The 14627-nt window shown below is 42.0% G+C and overlaps 1 protein-coding gene across 2 annotated transcripts in view; it reads right to left on the reverse strand.

The window, feature by feature from the left end:
* LOC139747028 (uncharacterized) overlaps positions 1–14627 on the reverse strand; it is a 585752-nt gene that overhangs the window by 106232 nt on the left and 464893 nt on the right. For both annotated transcript variants that reach the window (XM_071658778.1, XM_071658771.1), the window contains one exon: positions 12654–12764. In XM_071658778.1, coding sequence (XP_071514879.1) covers positions 12654–12764 — 111 coding nt within the window. The remainder of the gene's footprint in view (positions 1–12653; positions 12765–14627) is intronic.

Genomic DNA, 14627 nt, shown 5'->3' on the forward strand with positions numbered 1-14627 from the left:
CGAGTCGTGGAGAGCATCATGCCAAGACTCACACATCTGTTGTATAACAGGTGCTGAGGAGCCATTTGACGCCATAGTGGGATAATAGAGTGACGTAAGGAAGTTATAGGGCGGCAGGCACGTTCCTGGAGAGGCCCTCAGATTCACTGGGATCTCCAGTCTTCCAGAGCCAAGGGCATTCCACCCTCCCCTCCCCTGATGACGTTGATAACCCCTGTCTCCATCCCCCTTATTAATGATTGGTCATCGTTGAAGCCACATCTGTAGTCATACTTGGAACTGCCGTCGAGGTTACGTTGGGAATTAGATGTTTTTCATTATTCTTTTCCTTCATTTTTGTTCAGCTGTTTTCATATGGTCTTTTTAACGCTCGTCCCTATTACGGCAACGCCGCGTTCTTGAAGCAGACGACTGTGGTCCTCCTCCAGGGATATATCATCCATGCCAGTTGGGCAGTGATGGTCACTCCCATATTCAAACTTGAGGGTCTTCAATCCCTTCCAATAAAGTTGCTTCTCTCTCTCTCTCTCTCTCTCTCTCTCTCTCTCTCTCTCTCTCTCTCTCTCTCTCTCTCTCTCTCTCTCTCTTCTCCCCTTCTATTGTATCTGTTGGAACTGTATCTAGAACCTTATTTTATTCTATTGATAATGAAGTCACATAGAAACTGACTCACTTCTCCTTTCTTTCTGTCTTTATTCAGCATTATGTGCATCTCTAATTTTGGTCTTCCCGTGGTATTTTTCACAATCTTCCTTGAGAAACACATTTCTGCACCTCCGATTTTCATTTCACGAACCATATATATATGTGTGTATATATATATATATATATATATATATATATATATATATATATATATATATATATATATCTTTTTTTTTTTTGCTTTGTCGCTGTCTCCCGCGTTTGCGAGGTAGCGCAAGGAAACAGACGAAAGAAATGGCCCAACCCACCCCCATACACATGTATATACATACGTCCACACACGCAAATATACATACCTACTCATCTTTCCATGGTTTACCCCAGACGCTTCACATGCCCTGATTCAATCCATTGACAGCACGTCAACCCCGGTATACCACATCGCTCCAATTCACTCTATTCCTTGCCCTCCTTTCACCCTCCTGCATGTTCAGGCCCCGATCACACAAAATCTTTTTCACTCCATCTTTCCACCTCCAATTTGGTCTCCCTCTTCTCCTCGTTCCCTCCACCTCCGACACATATATCCTCTTGGTCAATCTTTCCTCACTCATTCTCTCCATGTGACCAAACCATTTCAAAACACCCTCTTCTGCTCTCTCAACCACGCTCTTTTTATTTCCACACATCTCTCTTACCCTTACGTTACTTACTCGATCAAACCACCTCACACCACACATTGTCCTCAAACATCTCATTTCCAGCACATCCATCCTCCTGCGCACAACTCTATCCATAGACCACGCCTCGCAACCATACAACATTGTTGGAACCACTATTCCTTCAAACATACCCATTTTTGCTTTCCGAGATAATGTTCTCGACTTCCACACATTCTTCAAGGCTCCCAGAATTTTCGCCCCCTCCCCCACCCTATGATCCACTTCCGCTTCCATGGTTCCATCCGCTGCCAGATCCACTCCCAGATATCTAAAACACTTCACTTCCTCCAGTTTTTCTCCATTCAAACTCACCTCCCAATTGACTTGACCCTCAACCCTACTGTACCTAATAACCTTGCTCTTATTCACATTTACTCTTAACTTTCTTCTTCCACACACTTTACCAAACTCAGTCACCAGCTTCTGCAGTTTCTCACATGAATCAGCCACCAGCGCTGTATCATCAGCGAACAACAACTGACTCACTTCCCAAGCTCTCTCATCCCCAACAGACTTCATACTTGCCCCTCTTTCCAAAACTCTTGCATTCACCTCCCTAACAACCCCATCCATAAACAAATTAAACAACCATGGAGACATCACACACCCCTGCCGCAAACCTACATTCACTGAGAACCAATCACTTTCCTCTCTTCCTACACGTACACATGCCTTACATCCTCGATAAAAACTTTTCACTGCTTCTAACAACTTGCCTCCCACACCATATATTCTTAATACCTTCCACAGAGCATCTCTATCAACTCTATCATATGCCTTCTCCAGATCCATAAATGCTACATACAAATCCATTTGCTTTTCTAAGTATTTCTCACATACATTCTTCAAAGCAAACACCTGATCCACACATCCTCTACCACTTCTGAAACCACACTGCTCTTCCCCAATCTGATGCTCTGTACATGCCTTCACCCTCTCAATCAATACCCTCCCATATAATTTACCAGGAATACTCAACAAACTTATACCTCTGTAATTTGAGCACTCACTCTTATCCCCTTTGCCTTTGTACAATGGCACTATGCACGCATTCCGCCAATCCTCCGGCACTTCACCGTGAGTCATACATACATTAAATAACCTTACCAACCAGTCAACAATACAGTCACCCCCTTTTTTGCGCAAAACATGCTTGTGGCATGAGAAGAGTGGAAGGTGGGTTGATTAGAAAGGGTAGTGAGTGGTGGGATGAAGAAGTAAGAGTATTAGTGAAAGAGAAGAGAGAGGCATTTGGACGATTTTGGCAGGGAAAAAATGCAATTGAGTGGGAGACGTATAAATGAAAGAGACAGGAGGTCAAGAGAAAGGTGCAAGAGGTGAAAAAAAGGGCAAATGAGAGTTGGGGTGAGTGAGTATCATTAAATTATAGGGAGAATAAAAAGATGTTCTGGAAGGAGGTAAATAAAGTGCGTAAGACAAGGGAGCAAATGGGAACTTCAGTGAAGGGCGCAAATGGGGAGGTGATAACAAGTAGTGGTGATGTGAGAAGGAGATGGAGTGAGTATTTTGAAGGTTTGTTGAATGTGTTTGATGATAGAGTGGCAGATATAGGGTGTTTTGGTTGAGGTGGTGTGCAAAGTGAGAGGGTTAGGGAAAATGATTTGGTAAACAGAGAAGAGGTAGTAAAAGCTTTGCGGAAGATGAAAGCCGGCAAGGCAGCAGGGTTGGATGGTATTGCAGTGGAATTTATTAAAAAAGGGGGTGACTGTATTGTTGACTGGTTGGTAAGTTTATTTAATGTATGTATGTATGACTCATGGAAAAAGGTGAGAACAATGGAAGTAAGGGGAGTGGGGGAGGAATGGGATGTATCTAGGGAATCTGTGATGGATTGCGCAAAAGATGCTTGTGGCATGAGAAGAGTGGGAGGTGGGTTGATTAGAAAGGGTAGTGAGTGGTGGGATGAAGAAGTAAGATTATTAGTGAAAGAGAAGAGAGAGGCATTTGGACGATTTCTGCAGGGAAATAATGCAATTGAGTGGGAGATGTATAAAAGAAAGAGACAGGAGGTCAAGGGAAAGGTGCAAGAGGTGAAAAAGAGGGCAAATGAGAGTTGGGGTGAGAGAGTATCATTAAATTTTAGGGAGAATAAAAAGATGTTCTGGAAAGAGGTAAATAAAGTGCGTAAGACAAGGGAGCAAATGGAAACTTCAGTGAAGGGCGCTAATGGGGAGGTGATAACAAGTAGTGGTGATGTGAGAAGGAGATGGAGTGAGTATTTTGAAGGTTTGTTGAATGTGTTTGATGATAGAGTGGCAGATCTAGGGTGTCTTGGTCGAGGTGGTGTGCAAAGTGAGAGGGTTGGGGAAAATGAATTGGTAAACAGAGAAGAGGTAGTAAAAGCTATGCGGAAGATGAAAGCCGGCAAGGCAGCAGGTTTGGATGGTATTGCTGTGGAATTTATTAAAAAAGGGGGTGACTGTATTGTTGACTGGTTGGTAAGCTTATTTAATGTATGTATGACTCATGGTGAGGTGCCTGAGGATTGGCGGAATGCATGCATAGTGCCATTGTACAAAGGGAAAGGGGATAAGAGTGAGTGCTCAAATTACAGAAATATAAGTTTGTTGAGTATTCCTGGTAAATTATATGGGAGGGTATTGATTGACAGGGTGAAGGCTTGTACAGAGCATCAGATTGGGGAAGAGCAGTGTGGTTTCAGAAGTGGTAGAGGATGTGTGGATCAGATGTTTGCTTTGAAGAGTGTATGTGAGAAATACTTAGAAAAGCAAATGGATTTGTATGTAGCATTTATGGATCTGGAGAAGGCATATGATAGAGATGATAGAGATGCTCTGTGGAAGGTATTAAGAATATATGGTGTGGGAGCCTCGAGGATGTAAGGCATGTGTACGTGTAGGAAGAGAGGAAAGTGATTGGTTCTCAGTGAATGTAGGTTTGCGGCAGGGGTGTGTGATGTCTCCATGCTTGTTTAATTTGTTTATGGATGGGGTTGTTAGGGAGGTGAATGCAAGAGTTTTGGAAAGAGGGGCAAGTATGAAGTCTGTTGTGGATGAGAGAGCTTGGGAAGTGAGTCAGTTGTTGTTCGCTGATGATACAGCGCTGGTGGCTGATTCATGTGAGAAACTGCAGAAGCTGGTGACTGAGTTTGGTAAAGTGTGTGAAAGAAGAAAGTTAAGAGTAAATGTGAATAAGAGCAAGATTATTAGGTACAGTAGGGTTGAGGGTCAAGTAAATTGGGAGGTAAGTTTGAATGGAGAAAAACTGGAGGAAGTAAAGTGTTTTAGATATCTGGGAGTGGATCTGGCAGCGGATGGAACCATGGAAGTGGAAGTGAATCATAGGGTGGGGGAGGGGGCGAAAATCCTGGGAGCCTTGAAGAATGTGTGGAAGTCGAGAACATTATCTCGGAAAGCAAAAATGGGTATGTTTGAAGGAATAGTGGTTCCAACAATGTTGTATGCTTGCGAGGCGTGGGCTATGGACAGAGTTGTGCGCAGGAGAGTGGCTGTGCTGGAAATGAGATGTTTGAGGACAATGTGTGGTGTGAGGTGGTTTGATCGAGTAAGTAACGTAAGGGTAAGAGAGATGTGTGGAAATAAAAAGAGCGTGGTTGAGAGAGCAGAAGAGGGTGTTTTGAAATGGTTTGGGCACATGGAGAGAATGAGTGAGGAAAGATTGACCAAGAGGATATATGTGTCGGAGGTGGAGGGAACGAGGAGAAGTGGGAGACCAAATTGGAGGTGGAAAGATGGAGTGAAAAAGATTTTGTGTGATCGGGGCCTGAACATGCAGGAGGGTGAAAGGCGGTCAAGGAATAGAGTGATTTGGATCGATGTGGTATACCAGGGTCGATGTGCTGTCAATAGATTGAATCAGGGCATGTGAAGCGTCTGGGGTAAACCATGGAAAGTTCTGTGGGGCCTGGATGTGGAAAGGGAACTGTGGTTTCGGGCATTATTGCATGACAGCTAGAGACTGAGTGTGAACGAATGAGGCCTTTGTTGTCTTTTCCTAGCGCTACCCCGCACACATGAGGGGGGAGGGGGATGGTATTCCATGTGTGGCAAGGTGGCGATGGGAATGAATAAAGGAAGACAGTGTGAATTGTGTGCATGGGTATATATGTATGTGTCTGTGTGTGTGTATATATATGTGTACATTGAGATGTATAGGTATGTATATTTGCATGTGTGGACGTGTGTGTATATACATGTGTATGGGGGTGGGTTGGGCCATTTCTTTCGTCTGTTTCCTTGCACTACCTCGCAAATGCAGGAGACAGCGACAAAGCAAAATAAATAAGATATATATATATATATATATATATATATATATATATATATATATATATATATATATATATATATATATATACATATATATATATATAAATATATATATATATATATATATATATATATATATATATATATATATATATATATATATACATCTTTTCTTTTCTTTCAAACTATTCGCCATTTCCCGCATTAGCGAGGTAGCGTTAAGAACAGAGGACTGGGCCTTTGAGGGAACACCCTCACCTGGCGCAATTCTCTGTTCCCTCTTTGGGAAAATTAAAAAAAAAACGAGAGGGGAGGATTTCCAGCCCCCCGCTCCCACCCCTTTTAGTCGCCTTCTACAACACGCAGGGAATACGTGGGAAGTATTCTTTCTCCCCTATCCCCAGGGAAAATATATATATACATATATATATATATATATATATATATATATATATATATATATATATATATATATATATAATGCATATATATATATTATATTATTTTTATTTTTTTATTATACTTTGTCGCTGTCTCCCGCGTTTGCGAGGTAGCGCAAGGAAACAGACGAAAGAAATGGCCCAACCCCCCCCATACACATGTATATACATACGTCCACACACGCAAATATACATACCTACACAGCTTTCCATGGTTTACCCCCAGACGCTTCACATGCCCCGATTCAATCCACTGACAGCACGTCAACCCCGGTATACCACATCGATCCAATTCACTCTATTCCTTGCCCTCCTTTCACCCTCCTGCATGTTCAGGCCCCGATCACACAAAATCCTTTTCACTCCATCCTTCCACCTCCAATTTGGTCTCCCTCTTCTCCTTGTTCCCTCCACCTCCGACACATATATCTTCTTGGTCAATCTCTCCTCACTCATCCTCTCCATGTGCCCAAACCACTTCAAAACACCCTCTTCTGCTCTCTCAACCACGCTCTTTTTATTTCCACACATCTCTCTTACCCTTACGTTACTCACTCGATCAAACCACCTCACACCACACATTGTCCTCAAACATCTCATTTCCAGCACATCCATCCTCCTGCGCACAACTCTATCCATAGCCCACGCCTCGCAACCATACAACATTGTTGGAACCACTATTCCTTCAAACATACCCATTTTTGCTTTCCGAGATAATGTTCTCGACTTCCACACATTCTTCAAGGCCCCCAGGATTTTCGCCCCCTCCCCCACCCTATGATCCACTTCCGCTTCCATGGTTCCATCCGCTGCCAGATCCACTCCCAGATTTCTAAAACACTTCACTTCCTCCAGTTTTTCTCCATTCAAACTCACCTCCCAATTGACTTGACCCTCAACCCTACTGTACCTAATAACCTTGCTCTTATTCACATTTACTCTTAACTTTCTTCTTCCACACACTTTTCCAAACTCAGTCACCAGCTTCTGCAGTTTCTCACATGAATCAGCCATATATATATATATATATATATATATATATATATATATATATATATATATATATATATATATATATATATATTTTTTTTTTTTTTTTTTTTTCATACTATTCGCTATTTCCCGCGATAGCGAGGTAGCGTTAAGAACAGAGGACTGGGCCTTTGAGGGAATATCCTCACCTGGACCTCTTCTCTGTTACTTCTTTTGGAAAATTAAAAAAAAAAAAAAAAAAAAAAATGAGAGGGGAGGATTTCCAGCCCCCCGCTCCCTTCCCTTTTAGTCACCTTCTACGACACGCAGGGAATACGTGGGAAGTATTCTTTCTCCCCTATCCCCAGAGAATATATATATATATACATATATATTTTCTTCTTTCATACTATTCGCCATTTCCCGCATTAGCGAGGTAGTGTTAAGAACAGAGGATTGGACCTTAGAGGGAATATCCTCACCTGGCCCCCTTCTGTTCCTTCTTTTGGAAAAAAAAAAAAAATGAGTGGAGGATTTCCAGCCCCCCACTCCCACATATATATATATGTATATACACAAGCCTAAGTCAGGTATCCATTTCATCCACCATCCCCTAGGGGTGGATGAACAGCTGAGTTGACTGTAGACACACTGCCATAACCAGAATTTGAACCTATGCGCCCCACCCTAGGCAGAATCTAAATGTGTCACAGTCAGGAATACTAACTGCTACACCATGTGAGTCCATAATAGCCAATGAAGCAAAATTAGGAAATAAAGCCCTAACAAAGGAAGACTGCCCAATGATCCAAAGTGATTTTGACACAGTGATGCAGTGGTGAGAGATATGGAAATAGATTTCACTGAAGACAAATGCAAAGTAATGTATTTTGGTGATGAAATACTAAATACAAATACTAAATGTTCAGTATGCCATTACCTGGGGTACAAGAAGAAAAAGACCATGGAGTGATAATCAGTAAAAGCCTGTTTATGACAAAGTGAAAAGAACATTATGTTTCATAGCTAGAAATATTCATTATGTACTGAGACCCAATACTTACTCTTTATGGTACAATGTCCTAGCCAGATTCTGAATACACAATATCCTGTTCTGGTCACAATATGTTACAAAAAATAAAGAAAAGCTAGAAGAAATACAGAGAAGAGTAACTAATTCTTTGTCTCAGATATGAAATAAAGAAAGCTCAGAAATCCTAAAATTACTTTCCCTAAAAAAAAAGTGCAAACTCTAGTTCTTAAATTCCTCAATGATGTTGACAGCAAAACTCATGAAAAATTCTTCACATCAGACAGAAATATATTGACCAAAAATAACAGTGTAACTTTATGAGAAAATGTAAGAACAAACAATGGCAAACATTAAACAAGCTACAAACATGTTTTCAAGGCAGTGACTATAAATACATTTAAATCATGGCTAGGCAAATACTTTAATGGTATCCATTGTCAAAAAACAAACTTGTCCAAGATGAAAAATGTACTATGCGTATATCAACTTTTCACATTTGAACTTCATTGTAAGTATACTCTCTAAAAACTCCTTGGGAGTTATCTTCTTGTCAAATGATGGAGTACAAGGGCCCTCTGCTTCGCCATCATTTTAATGTTTATACAAATCATTAACCTGGGGTACTAGTAACCACATAAACCCATCGTAGACCACCAGGTTTTTTTATTATCTGTCCTTCCCACATACTGAATCCATGAATTCCAATAATTGACCACTAAGCCCGTTAGACAAAAGCCCTCTTTGCTGTCTGGATTAAAAGAAACAATTTGACCCTCTTCCCTCTAAGGAATTCATGTTCTCAAATTCTTCAAAAGCTTGATTTCTTTTGAGATTCAATGACCCTTTTAGCACTATTCTGTAGGGTTCAACTTTGACTCTCCCTCCTTCTTCACCACAGTATAAATCCAGCCCCAATTCCATTCCACTTACTATATATATATATATTTTTTTTTTTTTTGCTTTGTCGCTGTCTCCCGCGTTTGCGAGGTAGCGCAAGGAAACAGACGAAAGAAATGGCCCAACCCACCCCCATACACATGTATATACATACGTCCACACACGCAAATATACATACCTATGTGTGTGTATGTGTGCGTGTGTGTGTGTATGTGTGTGTATGTGTATATATATATGTATATTATCCCTGGGGATAGGGGTGAAAGAATACTTCCCACGCATTCCTCGCGTGTCGTAGAAAGCAACTAGAGGGGACGGGAGCGGGGGGCCAGAAATCCTCCCCTCCTTGTATTAACTTTCTAAAATGGGAAACAGAAGAAGGAGTCACGCGGGGAGTGCTCATCCTCCTCGAAGGCTCAGAGTGGGGTGCCTAAATGTGTGTGGATGTAACCAAGATGTGAAAAAAGGAGAGATAGGTAGTATGTTTGAGGAAAGGAACCTGGATGTTTTGGCTTTGAGTGAAACGAAGCTCAAGGGTAAAGGGGAATAGTGGTTTGGGAATGTCTGGGGAATAAAGTCAGGGGTTAGTGAGAGGACAAGAGCAAGGGAAGGAGTAGCAATACTCCTGAAACAGGAGCTGTGGGAGTATGTGATAGAGTGTAAGAAAGTAAATTCTCGATTAATATGGGTAAAACTGAAAGTTGATGGAGAGAGGTGGGTGATTATTGGTGCATATGCACCTGGGCATGAGAAGAAAGATCAAGAGAGGCAAGTGTTTTGGGAGCAGCTGAATGAGTGTGTTAGTGGTTTTGATGCACGAGACCGGGTTATAGTGATGGGTGATTTGAATGCAAAGGTGAGTAATGTGGCAGTTGAGGGAATAATTGGTATACATGGGGTGTTCAGTGTTGTAAATGGAAATGGTGAAGAGCTTGTAGATTTATGTGCTGAAAAAGGACTGATGATTGGGAATACCTGGTTTAAAAAGCGAGATATACATAAGTATACTTATGTAAGTAGGAGAGATGGCCAGAGAGCGTTACTGGATTACGTGTTAATTGACAGGCGTGCGAAAGAGAGACTTTTGGATGTTAATGTGCTGAGAGGTGCAACTGGAGGGATGTCTGATCATTATCTTGTGGAGGCTAAGGTGAAGATCTGTATGGGTTTTCAGAAAAGAAGAGTGAATGTTGGGGTGAAGAGGGTGGTGAGAGTAAGTGAGCTTGAGAAGGAGACCTGTGTGAGGAAGTACCAGGAGAGACTGAGTACAGAATGGAAAAAGGTGAGAACAATGGAAGCAAGGGGAGTGGGGGAGGAATGGGATGTATTTAGGGAATCAGTGATGGATTGCGCAAAAGATGCTTGTGGCATGAGAAGAGTGGGAGGTGGGTTGATTAGAAAGGGTAGTGAGTGGTGGGATGAAGAAGTAAGAGTATTAGTGAAAGAGAAGAGAGAGGCATTTGGACGATTTTTGCAGGGAAAAAATGCAATTGAGTGGGAGATGTATAAAAGAAAGAGACAGGAGGTCAAGAGAAAGGTGCAAGAGGTGAAAAAAAGGGCAAATGAGAGTTGGGGTGAGAGAGTATCATTAAATTTTAGGGAGAATAAAAAGATGTTCTGGAAGGAGGTAAATAAAGTGCGTAAGACAAGGGAGCAAATGGGAACTTCAGTGAAGGGCGCAAATGGGGAGGTGATAACAAGTAGTGGTGATGTGAGAAGGAGATGGATTGAGTATTTTGAAGGTTTGTTGAATGTGTTTGATGATAGAGTGGCAGATATAGGGTGTTTTGGTCGAGGTGGTGTGCAAAGTGAGAGGGTTAGGGAAAATGATTTGGTAAACAGAGAAGAGGTAGTGAAAGCTTTGCGGAAGATGAAAGCCGGCAAGGCAGCAGGTTTGGATGGTATTGCAGTGGAATTTATTAAAAAAGGGGGTGAGTGTATTGTTGACTGGTTGGTAAGGTTATTTAATGTATGTATGACTCATGGTGAGGTGCCTGAGGATTGGCGGAATGCATGCACAGTGCCATTGTACAAAGGCAAAGGGGATAAGAGTGAATGCTCAAATTACAGAGGTATAAGTTTGTTGAGTATTCCTGGTAAATTATATGGGAGGGTATTGATTGAGAGGGTGAAGGCATGTACAGAGCATCAGATTGGGGAAGAGCAGTGTGGTTTCAGAAGTGGTAGAGGATGTGTGGATCAGGTGTTTGCTTTGAAGAATGTATGTGAGAAATACTTAGAAAAGCAAATGGATTTGTATGTAGCATTTATGGATCTGGAGAAGGCATATGATAGAGTTGATAGAGATGCTCTGTGGAAGGTATTAAGAATATATGGTGTGGGAGGCAAGTTGTTAGAAGCAGTGAAAAGTTTTTATCGAGGATGTAAGGTATGTGTAAGTGTAGGAAGAGAGGAAAGTGATTGGTTCTCAGTGAATGTTGGTTTGCGGCAGGGGTGTGTGATGTCTCCATGGTTGTTTAATTTGTTTATGGATGGGGTTGTTAGGGAGGTGAATGGAAGAGTTTTGGAAAGAGGGGCAAGTATGCAGTCTGTTGGGGATGAGAGAGCTTGGGAAGTGAGTCAGTTGTTGTTCGCTGATGATACAGCGCTGGTGGCTGATTCATCTGAGAAACTGCAGAAGCTGGTGACTGAGTTTGGTAAAGTGATTGAAAGAAGAAAGTTAAGAGTAAATGTGAATAAGAGCAAGGTTATTAGGTACAGTAGGGTTGAGGGTCAAGGCAATTGGGAGGTAAGCTTGAATGGAGAAAAACTGGAGGAAGTGAAGTCTTTTAGATATCTGGGAGTGGATCTGGCAGCGGATGGAACCATGGAAGCGGAAGTGGATCAGAGGGTGGGGGAGGGGGCGAAAATCCTGGGAGCCTTGAAGAATGTGTGGAAGTCGAGAACATTATCTCGGAAAGCAAAAATGGGTATGTTTGAAGGAATAGTGGTTCCAACAATGTTGTATGCTTGCGAGGCGTGGGCTATGGATAGAGTTGTGCGCAGGAGGATGGATGTGCTGGAAATGAGATGTTTGAGGACGATGTGTGGTGTGAGGTGGTTTGATCGAGTAAGTAATATAAGGGTAAGAGAGATGTGTGGAAATAAAAAGAGCGTGGTTGAGAGAGCAGAAGAGGGTGTTTTGAAATGGTTTGGGCACATGGAGAGAATGAGTGAGGAAAGATTGACCAAGAGGATATATGTGTCGGAGGTGGAGGGAACGAGGAGAAGTGGGAGACCAAATTGGAGGTGGAAAGATGGAGTGAAAAAGATTTTGTGTGATCGGGGCCTGAACATGCAGGAGGGTGAAAGGCGGGCAAGGAATAGAGTGAATTGGATCGATGTGGTATACCGGGGTTGACGTGCTGTCAGTGGATTGAATCAGGGCATGTGAAGCGTCTGGGGTAAACCATGGAAAGCTGTGTAGGTATGTATATTTGCGTGTGTGGACGTGTATGTATATACATGTGTATGGGGGTGGGTTGAGCCATTTCTTTCGTCTGTTTCCTTGCGCTATCCCGCAAATGCGGGACACAGTGACAAAGCAAAAAAAAAATGAATAGAAGGAATATCAAATAATGATGATATTTTAGGACAATTTTGAGAAGCCATAAATGTAGGAAGTGATTTCCTGGTAACAAAAAAATAATGAAATCTGATAAATGATACCTACATGTGTAACATGATGAGCATCTTCAGGTGAAGAGCCTGCTGTGTCAGCTTGATTTTGCAGTTTCCCTTCCCCTACTGCACCTTCACCATGGCACATCCAATCCTCCACCACCTGAATCACAGTTCAACTGTTCAATCATTTATGAATTATCATACACTATTAATCATTATGTTCATAATATAAGGTTGAACACAGACTTGAACCACATTATCAATCATAATTTTCATGATATAAGGTTGAACAGAGACTTGAAAGTGTTATGAACACCAGTTTCTTAGCCCTAAACATTCATAAGTCACTGAAATGGGGTGAAGTCCACAAATTTCATCAGAAAATAGCAAAAATACATGGGATACTGTCTTGCATCCATAACCTACTTACTGCCAGACCAAGTAAATTCCTCCATAAGCTGTTTTATCTATATTTATTGCCCACACTTAGCTTAAATTTAGAAAATAGAATTTCCAACCAATGTTCTATTTATCTATCTTATTTTTTTTTTTATTATTATACTTTGTCGCTGTCTCCCGCGTTTGCGAGGTAGCGCAAGGAAACAGACGAAAGAAATGGCCCAACCCCCCCATACACATGTATATACATACGTCCACACACGCAAATATACATACCTACACAGCTTTCCATGGTTTACCCCAGACGCTTCACATGCCTTGATTCAATCCACTGACAGCACGTCAACCCCGGTATACCACATCGCTCCAATTCACTCTATTCCTTGCCCTCCTTTCACCCTCCTGCATGTTCAGGCCCCGATCACACAAAATCTTTTTCACTCCATCTTTTCACCTCCAATTTGGTCTCCCTCTTCTCCTCGTTCCCTCCACCTCCAACACATATATCCTCTTGGTCAATCTTTCCTCACTCATTCTCTCCATGTGCCCAAACCACTTCAAAACATCCTCTTCTGCTCTCTCAACCACGCTCTTTTTATTTCCACACATCTCTCTTACCCTTACGTTACTCACTCGATCAAACCACCTCACACCACACATTGTCCTCAAACATCTCATTTCCAGCACATCCATCCTCCTGCGCACAACTCTATCCATAGCCCACGCCTCGCAACCATACAACATTGTTGGGACCACTATTCCTTCAAACATACCCATTTTTGCTTTCCGAGATAATGTTCTCGACTTCCACACATTCTTCAAGGCCCCCAGAATTTTCGCCCCCTCCCGCACCCTATGATCCACTTCCGCTTCCATGGTTCCATCCGCTGCCAGATCCACTCCCAGATATCTAAAACACTTCACTTCCTCCAGTTTTTCTCCATTCAAACTCACCTCCCAATTGACTTGACCCTCAACCCTACTGTACCTAATAACCTTGCTCTTATTCACATTTACTCTTAACTTTCTTCTTCCACACACTTTACCAAACTCAGTCACCAGCTTCTGCAGTTTCTCACATGAATCAGCCACCAGCGCTGTATCATCAGCGAACAACAACTGACTCACTTCCCAAGCTCTCTCATCCCCAACTGACTTCATACTTGCCCCTCTTTCCAAAACTCTTGCATTTACCTCCCTAACAACCCCATCCATAAACAAATTAAACAACCATGGAGACATCACACACCCCTGCCGCAAACCTACATTCACTGAGAACCAATCACTTTCCTCTCTTCCTACACATACACATGCATTACATCCTCGATAAAAACTTTTCACTGCTTCTAACAACTTTCCTCCCACACCATATATTCTTAATACCTTCCACAGAGCATCTCTATCAACTCTATCATATGCCTTCTCCAGATCCATAAATGCTACATACAAATCCATTTGCTTTTCTAAGTATTTCTCACATACATTCTTCAAAGCAAACACCTGATCTACACATCCTCTACCACTTCTGAAACCACACTGCTCTTCCCCAATCTGATGCTCTGTGCATGCCTTCACCCTCTCAATCAATACCCTCCCATATAATTTACCAGGAATACTCAACAAA

This window comes from Panulirus ornatus, chromosome 5 (genome assembly GCF_036320965.1).
Source record: "Panulirus ornatus isolate Po-2019 chromosome 5, ASM3632096v1, whole genome shotgun sequence".
NCBI classification, from domain to species: Eukaryota; Metazoa; Arthropoda; class Malacostraca; order Decapoda; family Palinuridae; genus Panulirus; species Panulirus ornatus.